Source organism: Chroicocephalus ridibundus, chromosome 1, assembly GCF_963924245.1.
Source record: "Chroicocephalus ridibundus chromosome 1, bChrRid1.1, whole genome shotgun sequence".
In the NCBI taxonomy this organism is placed as follows: domain Eukaryota; kingdom Metazoa; phylum Chordata; class Aves; order Charadriiformes; family Laridae; genus Chroicocephalus; species Chroicocephalus ridibundus.
Window position 1 is genome coordinate 101242666 of NC_086284.1, and position 19601 is coordinate 101262266.

The 19601-nt window shown below is 42.8% G+C and overlaps 1 protein-coding gene across 2 annotated transcripts in view; it reads left to right on the forward strand.

Moving 5' to 3' along the window:
• Window positions 1–10410: 10410 nt before the first annotated feature.
• The window catches only part of ERG (ETS transcription factor ERG), a 109573-nt gene continuing 100382 nt past the window's right edge, over window positions 10411–19601 (forward strand). The window contains exon 1 of one of the 2 annotated variants that reach the window (XM_063345417.1): window positions 10411–10498. In XM_063345417.1, coding sequence (XP_063201487.1) covers window positions 10460–10498 — 39 coding nt within the window. In that variant the 5' untranslated portion in view covers window positions 10411–10459. The remainder of the gene's footprint in view (window positions 10499–19601) is intronic. The other variant, XM_063345435.1, reaches the window with a different exon arrangement.

Genomic DNA, 19601 nt, shown 5'->3' on the forward strand with positions numbered 1-19601 from the left:
CTTGCTAAGGATATGCTGTATATCTATTTTTATAATGCATTAATGTTTTTTATTGATATAGTGAGATTCAAGTTGCAATGGAAGTGCCAGTCTTCCTGATACAGACTTTTGAAGCACTTTTTGCAGTGCAAGTCAACACTTAATGGAAGTCACTTTATTTCTTAAATACCTTGTGTTTATACAGCTGTTCCGATTTTTTTTGTTTTTTTTTTTTTACTTTCCAACATCTGAAATGGAAGTGCCACAAGTAAAAAGAGAAATTAAACCAATAGAAAAGAAGGATTTTATGCCAAGGACATACAAAAGTCCATTTAGTAAGGAGTGCATTTAGTAAAAGAAAGGAAAATTCAAAGACTGTCTGTAGTCGAATGATCGTTTCCACCGGAAGCAAGCTTAAGTAACTAATATGCTGAAGAAGGACGACCCCATGTATTTACACTTTGTCTTAGGAATACTTTAGGAAAAAAATGGTGTTGCCAGTCACCTTGGTTGGGTTAATATTGTTGCCCATGAAGCCCCTTTGCCATCCTTAGGGTGGAGTTTCAAAACAACAGAAATCCTGCAGGGGATTGTGAAGGGTCATCCACGCTGCTCCATCACCTTCTCTATCATGTTTTGCTAATCCCTTCGCAGAGGATTTATCCATTCCTTCTGCTGCTGACGTCCCATAAGCTGACCCCCTCCTTTTCTGCTGAAGCAAGGGACGCCCATACATGGCTGCAGAAGGGAAGCAGGCACCACAAATGTCTTTGAAATCAAAGCTGTGCTGGAGATACGTGCTTCAGGCACCTCAGCTGACTGTTCAGTTGAGTGTTGTTTCACTTTCAGTGAGTGTCCACGGCTAGCTCAAGCCTCCTTCTGGAAAGTTTCCACATATGGGACCCTTTTACACGCTCCCTGGAACATCTTAGGTCCACCAACCTAATTACTTGGATGTGCCCGTTTCTCTGTGATGGGTATTTTCTCCGCGATAGGCATTGGCAGTATACTTCAGTGAGTGGCTATGGGATAATAGTTTACATTCACACAGTCTGCTCTTGATTAACTTGCTTCAGTAAAGTTCTTGTTGAGCCCAATTTAGGGCTTGATAGGACCTTTGCTCTCCCTCCAGGCCCGGCCCTCCCCAGGAGAACCTCTCAGGGGAGATACATCTACTGCTCCCACCCATGAAGGGGGCAGCTGAGCGAATTCAGCACAGGGAGCCCCTCAGTGAGGTGCCACAGCGGAAGAAAAGGATTGGTAGGTTGTGACTGGGGTGTACAGGTAGAGGCTGGGCCACTACAGCAGTTTTTTCCCAGCGATGCTCTGAGACAGCTTCAAAGGTGGCGTTCAATGGAGCTGTCTCGTGGGTGAGTTCCCCAGGACACATAGCTGCCTCTCCTCTTTGCAGCAGCCTGGACCAACAAGAGTGAGTCCACACACACAGGAAAAAAAACCCCACAATAAAATTATATTGCTCATTAAAACAATTATTTTCCTCATTAGAACAAGAAGCAGCCCACAGAAACCTAGAGGGAGAAAAAGGAGGACAACTTTCCAGTGCAGATTACTGAAACATTCGTTGCATCCCCAAAGTGAGCGCTTGCATGCAACAGATTCGGTGCCAGTACATTCTGTTCCTGAACAGCATATATGTTTCTTGAATATGACAACCGAGGAAATTTATTGAAAGCAGAGAAAATGTTAACTATTTTTTATTTCTTGCTCATATATTTCTAAGCTAAGTGACATCACACTTTAGTTCTCCCATAAATCTAATTTAGGATTCTTCAGATTTTAGATATTTCTTTTAACTGTAAATATTCAGGACTTTTCTAGATTTGGCAGAACTGTTGGATAATCTGCAGTAAATAATGTACTAGTCTAATGTAGTCAGTAATTATTGAAAGTGCATGGTGTATGAATTTCTGATTATGCAAATTTAATCAAGTAGTTAGCCTCGAGAAGCCTGTGAGGTGTTCACACAATTATTTATGACTTTTAAAAAATACTGCCGTTTTCTGCTTATTATGTATATGCCGTCAGTTTTTACTAGATGCTTAAATGGGGTTGAAAATATGAACGTAACGCCCAAATGCGGTGTGTGGTGCAAAACTTGGTATGTACTGATTCTTGCATGGCACTTTTCATGGGCTTATTAGAAAGAGATCTCTTGTGAACAAAATTAAAACTAGAGGCATAGATATCTGACAGCTAGAGGGCAGCTAGAGCATCTAGTCTAATCTGTCCATCATCTGTCACACAGAATCACACAGGTACCTCGGACCTGGAAGATTCAGGTACCAGAACTGAGTGCAGAATGCCAACATTGTCTAATCCACAAACCTTTGTCAAACAAAGGGCCCTAAAGTCCAAGAAGCACTAGCCAAGGAAGGGTTGAAGGAGCTGATAGCACACACCACAGGAGGTTGATATGTAATTTGTTATTATTGAATTGGATCTTGTTGTTTCACTTTCTAAAACACTTTCACTTGCTTTTATCTTTCAAAAAGAGGTATTAGCTTTCCTTAGCTTGTGACTTCAGCCTCAAAATAATTTGTTATTTGTTCTTTTGATAACACTGAGTGAGTGTATCTTTCAGCACATGTAATTTTAAGTGGAGTATCGATTAAAATGGTTGAAACAGGCTTGGGCTTTTAACAGTGGAATGAATGTAAATTAGAAACTACTATTTGTCACTATATATCTCTCCTGATGTCATCCTGCTTTTTGTACAATGCACTGTCTTTGGAAAGTTATATTTCTGTAGAGCACTAAGGTCCATAACTATAATCTGCAGACAGAAATTACATGATGGTTACTTCATGGCCACGTGTCTCACTTTTCTGGGGTTGACTGGCAGACACCTTCAGCTAAGCATGGAGTTGAGCTGAGTTTGAATAATTAAACACAGAAATCCGACAGGGCAGCTCTAGCATGAAACAAGAAAAGCAGCAAAGTGCACCAGGTAGGAATTTGATTTGATTCGGGAACTTTTCTGGTGACCTCTGTGGTTTTCCACTTGGAGAGTACAAAGTCTTGAATTCATTCGTTACTCTCCCCTTGGTATCCCGTGCATGTGTATAAGTATCCTGTAACAGGATAAGCATCAGGGAGTAATCATTATCAAACACCCCTGCACGGTATTAAGATAGACAGTCAAAACCTTGAGCTATGGAAAGTGGTTGCTGTAGTTAAATGTGTCAGACGTGACTCAAAAGTCTCCTTCCTTTCTGAAGATATTACTTCATTCATGTTAACCACATTTGTAAGTGGCCTGGACTAAAGAGATAGTGTTTGGGGAATTCCAAACTCTTTTATATGCAGTTGGGAGTTTCAGGAATAGCTGCTCTGCATTCCACATTGATATATAATCCTCATTACGGCTTTGAATAAGAACATGGTAATTTGCCAAAAAAATAAATAAAACAAGTTATTGGTCAGAGGCGTACTATATAGGAAGTACTAATAAAGACAAATATTTTTGGCTGTAGTCTAAAGTTCCTACTGTAAATGAGCTAATTTAGGGCTGTATCCTCCCCTGAGATCATGGGCTGGAACGTGAGATAAGCAGTAGCTGCACAGATACTTTTGGGTGGTGACGTAGAAATGTGCCTTCTCCACTGGCTCCACAAAGGGAAGGAGAGGGGGAACTTTTTCTGTCTTTTCCCTATGAGGGAATTGAGCCCTCCAAGAAAAATATACGTGGGGATACGCTCTGTATCCCAAAAGAAAATCCATCTTCCCTCTTCAGTTTCAATGAACTCCAGGAGAGACAGACATAGACACAGATGGCATAGACGCGGCTTCAGATAGATGCATCCATTTGCCCCCCCCAGACGTTAAGGACCTGGAGTACTGCTATTAGTACAGAGCTAACTGTAAACCCTGGCCATCTGTGCCTTCGCAAACAGGTGGTGACACATGGCTTATTCTTCGGTTACTGACTGACTTACGGTAACACTCAAGTTGTGGTTTCACGGTCAGCTTGAACCGCGCCAAGCCCACGTCCGCTGCCGTGGGGCAGGTTTTACTTACCCACCAGCCCGAGCCGGTACGTGCTCCCTCCTGCCACGCGTTACCCCGGGTGCTCTGGGGGCACCATGGCTTGTTGCAGCATCGGGGAAGTGCTGCTGCTGGAAGGGAGTCCCACCAGAAGGGTGGTTTGCTGCCAGTTAGACCAGCACCCTGATCTGACTGACAGAAATAGCGTTATTTTTTAAACAAATAATGCCGTATCATTAAAAAAAACCCAGCAAACTGTCAAAGAGATGTGATTGGAAAAATATCAATGAGTTATTATTCTATTTAAATATCTCCCAAAGAACTTACCATTTATTTAATGTGCTCATAAGTACAGAAGAGAAGTGTGCTAGGTTCACAGGTCAGGAACCTCTCCCAGCCCAGATCTATTGATCCTAATTTACTGTTGCAATAATCAATGCCACTGAGCATCGCTTCACTCCTGCAGCTATGCACATCAGACGGTGCACAGCACATCCATTGAGTTCGGTCCTGTCAGGGCAGGATGAGTGCAAAAGGTTTACATTGAGAATGGAAAGTTGTAGAAACGTTGTTTGACACATCTTTTCCTATTTTGGTTTTCTTCTCCTGTACTGTTGTTTTATTCATGGTATCTCCACCTGCAATCATGAAGCCTTACCCTAACAGCAGCTACACGCTGACTGCAGGTGAACAGCCTTGGCAGTGGCATTTCTTGGGTGTAGCAGGGTCTTTCCTCAGCGTTTTATTGTTGAGGCTGTTAAAATGCAGAGAGGTTACAACAAAAGAAACAAAATAAAAAAAAAAACCACGAACTGAAGTGGTTATACCCAACCACAAGTTAAACATTAAAGCTCTAAGCCCATGTCGTGCAGCTCTGCTACGCAACAGCGTACTGTCGACATTGGCCCTGGCTTGGAAGAGCTGTATTTCACAGCCTGCTCATCGGAGCCCTGGCTTACAAACGCTGAATTATAAACATTCCTGTGACTTGCATTCTGGGCCTTTCTTCACTAGATACTACTGGGTTTTGCTCTTTGAGCCGTTTCCCCCCAGAAACAGGCGTCTTCATTGCAGAGTGGTCCATGGTCTGCCTCGTCTCCTGGGAGGGCTCCCCTCCGGCTCTCGGCACACCTTCGGTGCCGGCAGGAGCTGACTCAGGCTGCTTGCCTGGCTCTACGGTACCTTCTTCTGAACCTGGAAGTATTAGAGAAGGGGAGGTGTAAACTACAGCACCATGCTGTGCAAGAAGCTCGTTGTTTTGTTTGTTTAGCGTGTCCAAACTGCATGCTTTTAACCACCTTCTGCTCCTGAATTTTGGACATATCAACTAAGGCAGAGTGGATGAATTTCTGGCCTGCTTCAGACGGTGGAAAAAGTCCAGTTTATTTCAATGCATGAGGATTTCACCACTTCTCTTCTTAGCCCTGTTAAAGGACTTAATTTAAAGAACTTAAAAACTTAATGTAATAATTTCAATAAAGCCCTACACGATGAATAAAGCAGCAGCAGCACTAGGGGAATGATTGCACACTGGTTTTCAGTTAGTGGTCCTTGCAGCTCCTGAGATCTGTCAATTACTTCTGAAGAGCAGCAAGCCTAAATTTGGCTTAAATTTGCTATACAAGGGCTCCCACCATAACCGGAATGATTGTGGGTGTCCACAAATCACTGAAAGGCTGAAAACCACACGCAGGGCATTCATCTACCAAAGAAGTGCAGCTCTAACCTACAGGAGCAGGAGCTTACACTGTTTTTACACACCACTGAGAGCAGGTTTACAGTCCTTCGTCCTTCTGAATATCCCAACCTTTCTCTCTTATACGCACGGTCTCACCAGTGCTGGTAGGACCCAGAGGCACAAAAAGAGATTTCCTGAAAAAACGATCCAGAAATGGATGCCTCAAAAGTTCTCCAACAGCTGAAAAACATCAGTTCTTGTAAAATATGTGACAAGTACAGTTGCATGACAGTGTGAGGGGGTCTGAAAATCCTGCTGGCACTCACTTGGGATAGTCTGCATAACTGTTCAGGGATTCACCTCCTGTGAGTAATGGTAAACATCCTAAAATTATGCTGGTAGAAGTTCGGTGCAATGCCACTCTGTATTATTCATCGTACTGGAGAGTGAGTGTGTGTGTGTGTGTGTGTGTGCGCGCGCGCGCAAATCTCCAGTGCTGTGTGCCATGGATATCTTTTCATGCTCTCTGACATTCACATATTTGTGAAGTACAGGCTCTTGGTGTCCCCGCAGCAGTGACAGAGGGCTCCTTAGAGAGAGCTGGTGTCCTGCAGGCAGAGCTTTGGCACTGCTCTCTCCCGTGCAGCCGGTGCTCGGGTAACCATTTGATATTGTCCTTGCTTTCACTGCACCAGGAATCTGGCCCAGCAATTCTGGCATCTTTTGTCGTTGATTCAGCAGCCCTTCGTTACCCGGTGTTGGATACACACTGTGGCTGTATTTGGAATATTATTCCCTTTGCAGATAAGTACTTCGGGCAACATTCATCCCCAGCAGAACAGCAGTGCAGACCGTGTTTCTTTAACTTGCTGCAGCCAAGCTCTGCTCCGTGTGGGCGTCGCTTTGCCAGGAGTTTGGCCTGGAGTCTTTTTCCATCAGTTTTGCTGACTGCCCGGTCATGGTCTCTCCCAGCGCTGTAGTGCAGGGTGTCGGACACATCAGGAGGAACCTGCTAGTTTTTTTAGTTGAGCATAGAATGCCAAATTATGAAAAATAGACCTATGTTCCTGTCTGCAAGGTAACATGAGTGCAAAAATGTACAAGAGAGGGGTGCATACTGCCCCCTCTATAGAGGGGACGCTCAGCCTCTCAGTAATTTGGCACTATATGTGCACATTAAAAAGTCTAATCCTTTTGATACGACTATAAATGTAATCACATCTGGTGAACTCTAGAGCTGTACATAATTCTGTGACCCTTTGATGTATTTACATAACTCCAAAGACGCGGGTTGCATGCACGCGTGCACAGAAAGACAACAGACTCCTTAGCTTATCTGTCTCCTCCCCGTATGGGGTAGCACAGGCATACCCAGGTCTGGCTGGTTTTGTACAATAACATGGTTTTATCTTGATATTTTAATCTGTCCTGAACATCAGAGGCTAATCTGTGTCTCCCGTCTCATAAGCAATATTGCTATTTTCACTATTTTCACTATTGACGTTGTTCTTCTACGATGCTTTGGATGCATCAGGGGAATGGAAACCAGTACCAAAAGCCAGATCCTGTTGTGAGTGTTTAATGCTGCCCACAGCCTGATGCCAGCTATCCTCTTTTCTTGGGGATGTGGGCAGGGCATGTGAGCCTGGTCTACTGTCCCAGCAGTCTCCTGTCTGTCCTCTGGTGCCTTCTCTCCCAGGGCCCCTGGGGCATGCTCAGTACATGCTCTGTCCCCCATATATAACTGAAATACTGCTTCTTTTCATTTGGTGGGCATGCGTTGGTTGTGGGGTGGAAGTACACGTGCTCCAGCTCCACTGAGAAGCCATGTCTTCCCCATCCATGCTGCACCGTGGCCCCACAGCACTTAGGAAGGCACTTAAGCAAGCAGTTAACTTTCAGTTTGTGTTCTGGTTTCCTTATTTCAGTTTCCTGAAAAGACATGTCTCCCTAAGCCAGGCTTTAGTGCCATTTTGGCTCTTACATTAGAGTCATATTAACCAGGCGATGCAGGGCAAAATCTATAGCCACGTGCAGACCCTGTGACAGACTGTCAAGCACAAACATGACCAGCATGAAATTTGGGGTGGGGGTGGAGGAGGTTCGGGCAATAAATACCATCTGGTTCAGCAAGTTAGTACCAGATGTCTGGAAGCTTCCCATTCCAGCCAGTAAAGGTGGAGCTGAAATAATTAAAATTATATTTCTGTTTGGAAAAAGCAAAGAAAACTGTCACAGCTTTTTTTAACAATGATTTCCAGACGTAAAAAGACAAAAGTCGTGCCTTTTGCAAACTAGGACATGTCCCACTTTAGAGCAGCTGTAAATGAATGTCCAGGTGAGAAAGAAGAATACACTGCCAAAGGTTGAGTTTAAAGCAGAATTCCCCCTTTTAGGATCACGGCTACACAGCAGTACGGGGGAAAAGTCAAATGGCCAGAACAGTTGCATGTGCATCTTTCCAGCTCACATTGGCTAACATGTGCTTGTCTTTGATTCCCATACCATGTGGTGTAGAGTTGGCAACTGGTTTGCAAATGTTCTCCGTCATCTTCTCTTCTATAAAGAATCCGTCTTCTTGGGGAAAAGACGTGATATGAATGGGCCTGGCATAGTTCAAAAAACTTCTCTTAAGCCCCAGTAGCTTCAAGCAAGTCTGAGCTCTGAAAGAAAAGTCTGTTTCCCACCCCGGAGTGACACGGGGCATTTCTGGAATGGAGTCCACACCTCTGAGCTCAACACGTGCTTCCTAAGTGCAAAATCCTGCTTTTGTTGGGCGAGCCACCCAGGCAGTGGGAGCTCAGGAGAGGCAGAAATGCCTGCCCCGCTGTCAGGCGTTTCCAGCTCAGCGGCTCTCTGAGCTGTGGCAGGCTGGGCGAGCCGGGGGTCCTGCGTGCTCCATCTCCACCACTACGCCAGGTGGCACACAGTTGGTCCTGGGCAGGGGACGGGCTCTGGGGCAGGCATTTCTGGGGACACAGAGGGGCGGAGGTGCCCAGCTCCGTAGAGAGCGTCGCAGCCCCTTCTCTTTGTCTAGCTGTTTTTGGAAGTTGCTTCCCAAAATGTATCTAAACCCACCTCTCTTCTGAAACCTGGGTTAACCGACTGAAATATGTGGGTAGGGAGGAGAGACGCAGTGCCCACGTGCACACTGGGCAAAGATGTTCGAGAGGCAGAAATAAACACTGCTGTGGCACAAGTCCCCTCTTTCCTGGGTAGGCTTCTTTGCTGGGGTGAGGTGCCATTATGGCAGTGCAGTGATGAAAGCGGGCAAGCTGTGAAAACACAATTGAGCACTGGGTTCAGAATATTTTTCTGTTCAGTTTAAATGAAATGTAGTAGTTTCCAGATCCTGTGTATGATGTTTCGAAAGCTTAAGATATGAATCCCATAAATCCAATGAATAACGTGGTGGGCGAGGATTTACTAGGGAAGGGAGGAAGGGAACTGAAAGGCATGTCAGTGTTTCTATAGGACTTAAATCTGAACAACTTTGTTATTGAAAGTCTGCTTTTGCCAAAACAAGTGTCTATTGCTTTTGAAGATATTTGAGTTCTGTGGAAAGAAAAATCTTCACTTAAAACCATGACATCAGTATCCCATTTGATCATCCACGGATAGCTGAGGGAAGTGTACAAAATGGGAATTTGGCTTGTTTTGGGGTTTCTCTAATGGGCTGTCGAATTAAGTACATTGTTTTCATGGATTTGAAGAGGGACAAGCTGGCTCCGTTAGGTAGTAAGGGGGGAATGTACCAAGATCTAAATGGTGATACCTTTAATTGCACTGTGTAGTACCACAGTTCACAAATAGCTCCTGAGTAAATGGGTAAAAGCTATCTGCAATTTGATTTGCAAGTTAGTGTGGATATGAGAACAGATAATGAAAGAAAAAAAGCCGATGCTGAGGAAAAAGATATTTTTTTCTGATAGTGACTCTCTGCTTTGAAAGATGAAAGAAGTTCAAGGTCATGGGGAAAAGGAAACCTCTTGCGTGAGGAATGGGAATTTCCAGGCTTTTAGGGAGAATGGAGAAAAAGCCAGAGTACTTTAAATGACATTCACGTTCCTATATTTTTCCATGTGTTTTGTAGTTTCCTGACTTATCGATCCCAATTTATTAGCAGTTATTTGATGTTCTAGTTACTGAGCAGTACTCTACGTTATTTACATTATATATTGTTATTATTTTAAATTGTTTTAATGGTCTCCCACCCCCTGCACATGCTGGCAAATACACTCCGCCTGTCCCAACCCCTCTGTACTTTATTACCGGACATGGATAAGGGATCCCAGAAGATCCATGCTCTGAAGTGCTGTTAATTGAGCGGCTGGACCATATTTGCAGCTATTGTAAATGGGCACAACTTCAGTGAAGTGATACTGATTTATATCAGCTCCAGATCTGTCCCAATCCTGCTGTATGTTTCTAAATTGGGAAGAAGGGATTGTGGAAATCCCTGATATCTGGGGTGCATATCCCAGAGTTCTTATTTCAGGAAAATTGTCCGTTATAGATAAAGACCAATTTTCCATGAGAATTTCAGGGCTGACTGGTTTCTCCTGTATGAAATATATCCTAAACAGACTGTATGGAAACAGAAATGTCTTAGACCTTCAACTGTACTGGTTCTTGAGGAGGTCTGGGAAAGGAAAGATGCGTATCAGTCTATAAAAAGATAAGAGATTTCTATTGAAAATAAACTTTTAAAATACAATCATATGACTTTTGTTTCTTTGGTTATGCAGCTGCCTTGGGATCTGAGCTCCTGGTAAACACGTTGGCCTGTTAAAGGACATGATTCAGACTGTCCCAGATCCAGCAGCTCACATCAAGGTTAGTTTCCTGTTTATTGTAAGTCCTCAGCTGTTTTGAGAGTCATAAAATTAAAGAATATGTATACATACTGCAGGTTTTCTTGTATGTTTATAAATTGTGCTACTGCACCACACTGGCTCTTTTATTCCTTCATACTTGCATGCTATTGTCTGAGTCAGTCCTGCAGTCTTTGCTGCTGACACCTGGACTGATGTGCTCTGAAGTATATGGATATTTTGAGGATAACTTTTTCTGACATTAAAACGCCTTGATTGTCCTGTAATATAAATGCTTGATAAAATACACCTATTTGAAAAATACTGAATTCATATGTCCCCGGTTCTGCTCCATGAAAGCCGTGGGCAAACATTAAGTTCAACTGAAGAAGGAAAATGAGCACAATGCAAAAACCCAAAGCCAAAACAAGCATCCCTTTGAAGCGAGTCAGGGCATAGTATTAGGTAAGTCATAGGAGTGACTTTGCACATTGCAAACATTTGCACATTTGCCCATTGCACTGTGCTATTGCCTTAAAACCAGCATTCTTTTGCTGCATTTCAGAAGGTGTTGTACTGTTTTTACTGCATTGTTACTATTATCGTTAGTATTGTTACCCTGTTTTTCTTATCCTTCTTCACTGAAGACTAGGAACCTGCTAGACTTAGCAGGCATAGCTGATGGTGTGTTGCTAAGATCAAGATGTTTTTGGGGTGTTCCACATAAACAACAGCATTTGAGCCTCACAAACTGACTGGTTTGGGGGATACTCTATTTCTTCCTCACTATTTTCTCATCTAGAGGTTTTGGCTGCAAATGGTTTCCTGACTGCTTCTAGAGAAGAAGAATAATTCTTTTTAGCAAAATAAAAAGACACTCGTATAGCAGTGCCTTAAATGGGAAAAGCCATCTGATACTTAGATACAAACAATTTGATGAAAGTGCATGCTTCTCATTCGCTTGCATTTTGCCATCTGAAAATGCTGCCGGTGTAATAAGATTGCTGTAGTCAAGTAAATAGATCAGCCATGCTAGGCAGGCTGTATGTGAAAAGTTTTCTTTTATTCTTTCTAACTGCCTTTCTGTCCGTCTGTCTTGTCTTTCAGTCTTTCCTTGAAGTTACATTTTCTACAACTTCTTTCATGGAGTTTCTTCTCAGTCGACTGCTGTCTCCAAGTCAGCAGCTCTCTATAGAAAAGCTTCATTTTACAACTTATTTTTAACTGAATAAAAATTAAATATTATTTTAAACAACTCACTTTTCCTGTAAAAAGGTAGTGAATGAAAGAACCTCTCTATATATCTCCCTACAGCATTTCTGGATTGTGTTTAGATTCTAGGATGACTAGCAGTAGTATGAGAGCTTGTCCCTTCCCTCTCCAAGTTTTCCAAACCCAGAACTTTCAGTCTTCTGGTCCTCAGTTGTTTTTAAGGAAACATTCCCCCCCTCCCATAAGCAGTCTCGCCTCAACATGTCTCGTCACCTGGATTTCAACCAGTAAGACTTCAAAAAATCCAAGGGGATTTAGTACCTCTTTATGCTGTCTAAGTGTCCGCAGCGCCAGAAATAACATTAGGAAGAACTCAGTTTCACGCTCTTTGCCAAAACTGGTATCTGAAGTAGGTTTTTTTAACCATGGGAGTTAGAGTTTGAGAGGGCAAGGCTGGGTATGCATGCATCTTATTACAGTGAGTAAAAGAGAGCTGCATAAAAATCTCTGTAATTATGTGTTCAAGGGAACTTGTAGGAGCCTATTTTCAGCAGAACGGCACGCGGAAATTGATGTTACGTTGAAAAAGGGTGCAAGGAAGGCAACTACTTTAATATTGTTTGGTGTAGGAAAGCTAGCCTACTAGACATCAAACCCTTCACATTTCTGTTTATGTCATTAGGGTCCGCTTTGGTCTAAACACATTCTTCAGAAAGCTGCCACGGATGCTCTTTCCATTTAGACTTTAAAGTGGCCACAACTACAGTCTATAAATAAGCCTTGAGGAAAAAATAAGCCATGAGACAATATAGTGCACAGGACATGAGGGGAAAGACTATTTCGTGTGATGGTTTTTTCTCTCTCTCGTTGCTGTGGTGATGTGAAAGGGTTCGTTACAGTCATCCTTGATAAGGTTTTGTTTAATTAACTGTACTCCATCAGGTAATCACACGGTATTGTTGCTTTTATTTTCTTGAATAAGCAGACACAGCCGCATTCATGCACATTTAGAGCTGTAGCTTTGAAGATCACTTTCTAGGAAGTGTCTGAATTATTAAGATTTGACAGATTTTAAGATGTAAGTTTTCTGCCCGAACCTGTGCAGAAAATTAATGTGAAATATAGTTGAATATGGAAATATGAATATTCTGAGACATCTTTTTTGCAGAAAGGGTGATTTCATTTGCATTATGTGAGTTTCTATGTGTGCTATTTTGAAATCAGCCTTTCCCGCTACCAGGAGAAAACCTAACTAAACTTGCAGCTCTTGCACTCTGTTCCCAAATGAGAAAAGGCAAGACTTGTATTCCAGATCCTGTCCAATTTTGGGAATGTTTTGAAAGTCTTAATGTGTGTGTCCTTGTTTTGTTTGGGCAGCTTCGTTCCATAGCTACTAAGGATTAAACGTTACATTTTTCAGCTTGAATGAAGCATTCATAATTGATATGGTGAACCCGTGTTCCTGTTGTTCCCTAATGCCTAGTTTCACCTGAGTCACAGCCTTGCGTTTTGCCCAAGCATAAAGGAAAGAAACATTTGATGTGGACAAGAAAAAGGATGCATACGTTCGGACTTTTAGTTTGAGTTCAGCAAAATATGGGGAATTTTGACCCTGATCTTCAAGCAGTTCCACACACATTTAATGCCTGTGAGAGGGCTGAAATAAGGAAGGCTACCCACATCGGTAAAGTTGAGTGTGCCCCCCATGGCTTGTGGGATCAGCACCCTAGTTTAATAAGGTTTGCTATTGCTAAAGGCTTAAAATAGTACCATTAGTTTTGATTAGTGGCAAACTGTTAAGAAAATAAGTGTTTATTTGATTTAAAGCAAGACACATGATTTCTTGCTATCCAGTATCCCTAATTAGAATTAAGAAATTATTTTTGGGCAGTCATCTGAGCAGTTTTGATAGTTGAAAAGGCTTGGGTACTAGGTTTGTGTATGGCTGCATGCTTCCAGAACAGGCTTTCTCTAACAAGTCTGCACACTGGAGAGGAGTTTGTAGACAGGACTCTGCAACCAGCTCTGTCCTCACCACTCACCTTGCCCATGCCACTGAAAGGGGCTGTCATTTTAATTGGAGGCTATAAAATTGTTGACGTTAATCATAATATTAAGGAAGATTTCTGTCTATTGTGTCATGAGATCAAGGTGCTTTTGTCACCAACAGGAGGTTTCAGAGTGAAAGTGGATTTCTTATTCTGTGTACGCTAAGGGTCACTTCTAGAAAATGCACCATTTTTGCCGTCTTTCCAAATGGGATGTTGCACAAGTGTGCTGAATACTGTTTTCACCAGGAAGCTGAGCCTTGTCAGTCTGAACTAGTTTGCTTCGGGCAGTTCATCATTTGGAAGGTACATAAGGATCTGGCTGCTTAGACTTGTGTTAAATAGAAGATCTTGACAAGAGCTATATCTCATCAAACTCAAAGGAAGGTTAGAGATGTTTTCAAGAAGCCAGTTGCTAGGCTGTCTGTTTGTATGGACAAGATGAATTGTCATTTACACAGATTTTTTAATGTGATTTGTTTCTCCCATTATTCATTAAACTCTATACGTTATACCTTACACTCATATAACAGTAGTCACAGAAATACTGTGCATATGCCACCAGAGTTTTTCATGTGTTGTTTTTAACAATGTATGCTTTGTGTATGCTGACCATTCAATAAAACTTTTATTTTTTTAAGGGTTAAATTCTGCTTTCAGGAGCTTCATTTGCAAAGATAAAATGCTTGTTTTTAGTTAGCTACTGCCATCACTGCCAGGGGAGTTTGTGGAAGCAATTCTTAGGGAAAAAAATGAGTTACAGCTGTTCCTTTGTCCCTCACCGGGAGAGGCAGAGTCCAGGGTACGACTTGTAGGTAAAGAAATTACGTCATTTATCAGAAATGGAGTCTAACCTAGGGTAAATTGGTACAGTTGTCATTGAATTAAGGCTGATTTATGCCAGTGGAAGATTTGGTCTGTGTATATTTAGATGGTCCAGTTTTTCTGTTTGTTGGTGACAATTTTGAGATCTGGGATGACTGAAGAGACAGGTGAATGGCAGCAGATGAACAGAGGTCCTTGTGGATTGCATGGCCTGCTTTTGTCTTGTGGAAGTTGAAAAACAGAGACACTTCATGTCCCAGATAGCTTAATCAAAGAGGATGCTTTTTTATAAAAAAATCTCAAAGGGCATCAAACACTTTGAGCCAAATTCAGATGGCCTGTATCCGTACAACCTTGTTTGTTGTGTGGATGTAACTAGAGTTTGTTGCCTCTGAACCTATCAAATTGAGGTTACCAAATCTGAAAACTGTACCTGATATTACAATGAAGGAAAACCTGGTTTCTCAGAAGAAATGAAAGAATTACTGCATAGCTGTTTCTGAAAATTACTCCTGAATTTTGCAATTATGTGCCTGGGCTATGAATTAGGTTGCACGTGCACATTTCCATGTACAGCATCCCAAATTATCATTAAAAGTATTACAAAACCTGATCCCAGAGCTCCTTTGTTGGCCAAAGAATATGTTGGATTTCAAATTTTGGCAGTATGGAGATGCCGCTGGATGTACCTAATCTGTTGTGTTATGGTTAGATCGGTTTTTAACTGGTATTATTCATTAAGGAGCATATTCTGGGTCTGATATAATCTGTTATTTTTCCTGGAATTGTAGAGTCTCTAAATAGGATCCAAGACTTCTTTATGCTGGGAGTTTTTTATGCACAACGCAGTCTCTGCCTGAATAGGCAAGGGGGACAAGAAGTGAAGGAGGATAGAATTACTATTAGCCTCCAGGATAAGGAGGATAAAGCCAGGCTTTTCCTCCTATGTCTTTTTAGAGTCTTGACTAAGTTAGGAGCCTAGTCTTTGAGGATTCTTTACATTGCTAAGGCAAATTTCTGTGGATTCTTTGTGGATTATTTGCATTGCTTATAAAATGATATTTGGGCAGCTCAGCTAAGAGTGAGAGCATGGAAATCTGAGCCAAAGATACAAAGAGCTTTGCCCAAAGTCACATGTGAAGTAAGCTAATGGCAGACACATTGCAGCCTAGTTGAGTAGGCGATCCATATGGATTATGTAATACTACTGTATCACAGTATGTCACCCCTGGAGTCAATCTGATAACATACTCCCATCCCCTCCAGAAGATCATAGAATGGTTAGAGTTGGAAGGGACCTTAAAGACCCTCTAGTTCCAACCCCCTGCCCTGGGCAGGGACACCTCCCACTAGACCAGGCTGCTCAAAGCCCCTTCCAGCCTGGCCTTGAACACTTCCAGGGACGGAGCATCCACAGCTTCTCTGGGCAAAATATGGAATAACTGCTGCTGATAGTTGTTGGCTAATGAGCCAAACCTCCCACAGGTGTGAATCGATGATGACCCCATGGACGTATTGCCTGCAATGGCCTCTAGCTGAGAGACGGTGCCTTTAGCCCCAGTGCACAGATGTGAGCAAGCTACTGTGGGTTATCTGGGCTGCAAACTTGGTGCCTGACAGCTGCTCTGGGATAACTGCTGCATGCAGGCTCTCATCTCGTGGGTTACAAACGTCCCTCGGTGACAGATGTGAAAAAGCATCCGTATCAGCAGTCCCTGAAGCTCCTGTTGCTGAGTAGCTGTACGTCCCATCCTCTTTGCTTACCCCTCACTGTGTACTTCATTCATTATTCTGGCAAAACTTTAAAAGCTCTTCCCCTGCTTTTGTACTGACAGGGTAACACCACTGTTTCAATTTCACTGTACTTCTTACTAACTATGCTAGCTGGATCACAGTTGCTAAATCTTGTTTGAATGATAGCCATGGTTTGCTCTGGGTTCTCATAAAATAAAGAAACTGAGTTTATTATGAATGTGGGCGACACTCCTCCGCACCAGCGCTGGTTCACCTAGCCCCCAAAGTGCCAGGCTTAAAATCTGGTGTGTTATTCCCATCCCCTGTCAGCATACACCAGTTACCTGTAATAATGCCAGAATCACTACTGTATTTGAAAGCTAGAATCTCCTTATATGCAGAAACTGTGATTTACTTCTCAGAAGTTTTGAATTCTGGATTGTAACCAAATGATTGCCATAGAGTTTACATGAGTAAATTCTTTTTCTTTTTTTTCTTTTCTCTTTTCTCTTGAACTCTACCTCCTTCTCTCTGCCTGAGCAAATACCTCCTTGCTAAAGGAAAAGAGAGATAATGGCTTCTGTGTACTATAATTGATGAACTTTCAGCAATTCGGAGCAAATCCAAGATTGCTGCCAACAGCCAGATGGAAAACAGTGTTAATGACATGTTCAAAGAAAAGTATGTTATTTTGATAGGGGATGGTCTAGAGACTTTAATCTCTATTGTTTTGGGGACTAATGGCATGGATAATTCCTTAAGTGAGGCCATTTTTAAACAAAAATTATCTTTTTCATAAGCAGGAAAGAGCAAACTAAAGAGTACCAAATGCATTTTCAATGCTCTGGCTGATATATATGCTTTACACTAACCCTTTGTTATGTGGAGTCAGATGTGTTCAAATCTCATTTCTGCAGTCTGCCAGATGGTTAAAAGTCTGGACATTTCTACTGCTGATGGATAGAAATCATAAAATGGATGGTCCTGGAAACTAGAGCCAGGGTGGCAAGCTGAGGGTGGGGAAAAGTTACAAGAAGAAGTTGGGAAGGACAAATGGGACAGACTGGGATGAGGACAAAAAGGGGACAAAAAGGCTTTGGGAATACTGAGAAAAAATATTCCTTCCCTTCCTCTTCCTCCCCTCTACGGCCTGGAGTGGGACGGAGGGCTCCCAAATTGCAGGTTTGTTTTGCTGCCTGTAAAGCTCTCTCAAGCCCACTGCCTAAGTAGGTGTCTCCTCCTTCTTAGGTCCTGGCCATCCCAGCGGATGGGGCCAGCAATTCCACTAGCCTCAGTGTCCATGCAGTGTTTCATTCCTCCAAGACCAGGCCTTTTGCATGTGGCCGCAGTGAGAGCACTAAAGGAAAGGGGTGCAAGAAAGTCTGCCTCAGGGGGCTCCACCAGGATGGTGCTTGGGCAGCCTTGGGACTCCGAGAGGCTGTAATGACAGTCTCCTCCTTCCTTAACAAGTGGTTACAGAAACCACCTGCAGAGATTACTCTTTAATGTACATTGGATTTGCATTTTACCTTGATCGGGCCACAAATATCCCAAGCAATGGGTCATCTTTAACCTTTCTTGAGAGTTTTCTCTCCACAACTCATAATTGTGAAGCATTTCCTCATGTGCAGCCACCCTGCTCCCCTCTTTGACCAGCCTTTGTGTATCTGCTCTCTACAGATCCAAACTCCTTTATTTTCACACTGCTTTTGCTCCTCCTCACCTTCTTAAAGAGGGAGATTTATAGGGAGAGCTCAGAGGAGGTTGTCAAGCATCCCACAGCCTGCCCGCATTAGTTCTGGTCACAGTCTGTTTCAGGTGATGAGGGCCAGGCAGCCTTCCTTCCCATCACCGCTGCAGCTGCATCCAGCCCTGCTGTCAGCAGTACTTGCTGCTTGCTCTCGAATCACCACGTCGTTATCCTCCTGGTAGCGGCTCCTAGAGCTGGAAGCGTACTCCAGGGGCCGTTCCTCCTGCAGCCCACAGACAGGGAGAGATGATTTCCTTGGACTTGGTGATGTGTTTCCTCTGCACACGATGCTCAAAAATTAATCTCTTGTCTCTTTCAACCTCCCTCCTCCATCTCTCTTCCCTTCCCCCCTTTATTTAGATCTCATATTGCATACTCGTACTGACAGCCATCCTCCTTAAATCTGAAATCACGCTTCATTATTTCCTACCCATGTTCTAATCTCCTCAAGACTCTTTTCGACTATTTCAGCAGTCCTGTTGGTGTCCTAGAGTTGACTTTAGGGTGTAATGTCCTTTGCTGATGTGCTGTTTAATCCCCTTCTTTAGATTATTAATACAGACATTACCTCATAAACAGCTACGGGCATTTGATTAGATACCTTCCACCAACGTACTATTTTATCGTTTCCATAAGTCTTTGCCCGTTATTTTGAGAGTCTCAGACATTTTGAGAGTCTCAGTGTTCTTTCCCAAGCCAATTCAAATTCTTGTGTGAAAAATGTTTCTTCTTTGGCTCAAGCCAGTAGCCAGTATTTGTGTATTTCCAGGCATGTTTCATTAGAAAGAGAAACTGATTCTACACTACGTGTATTCTTGGTGCAATTTTGATTTTACTGAAAATGTGCATCCTGTCCTTTTTGCCCTAGAAGAACAGAAAGGATGACAGGACCACTGCTGTCTCTCTAAATTCTTATGTCTGTCTTGCCAGTGAGCTCTGTACCCAACAGGCTCAACAGCGTGCTCCCTTCCCTACCAGGTCCTGCTCAGAAATACAGCTTTTTGCTGCCTAATAACATGCAAAACCCAAACGTTACCCTCCAGATCTACAACACAGTTAAACTCAACTACTGTAGGTGAGTTTTACTGTAATCCATCCCCTACACCCCTAGGCCAGTAGTTCTGTTGCTTCTGGTGTTGTTTTTGTGACACAAAAGGGAACAATTTCTTTTGCTGCTGAGGCCTGAAAAGAGTGTTTGGCACGTGCATTATATATTTCATATTGTCTGTGATTACCTTGGATCAAAGATAAACTTGCTGGCAGTCGTTATCACCTCCTTGCAGAACAGCAAAAGTTTGGTAGGATGCTGTAACCTGCTAGTTGAAATTCAGCGAAAGGAGGCAGATAAATCTGTGGTGTGCTGCAAGACTTCCAGGATGAGCTGACATAATTATTTGTCCATACTGCCTTGGTCATATGTAGAGATTTTCCATGAACCCAGAAACCTGGCAGATGTCAGACCTGAGAATAATGTGGGAAGAATCCTGCAAACGTGAGAAATCGTGTTTCCAGCACCCATGGGCTGAGCACGGCCTGCGTTTCTTGGATGGGTGTCA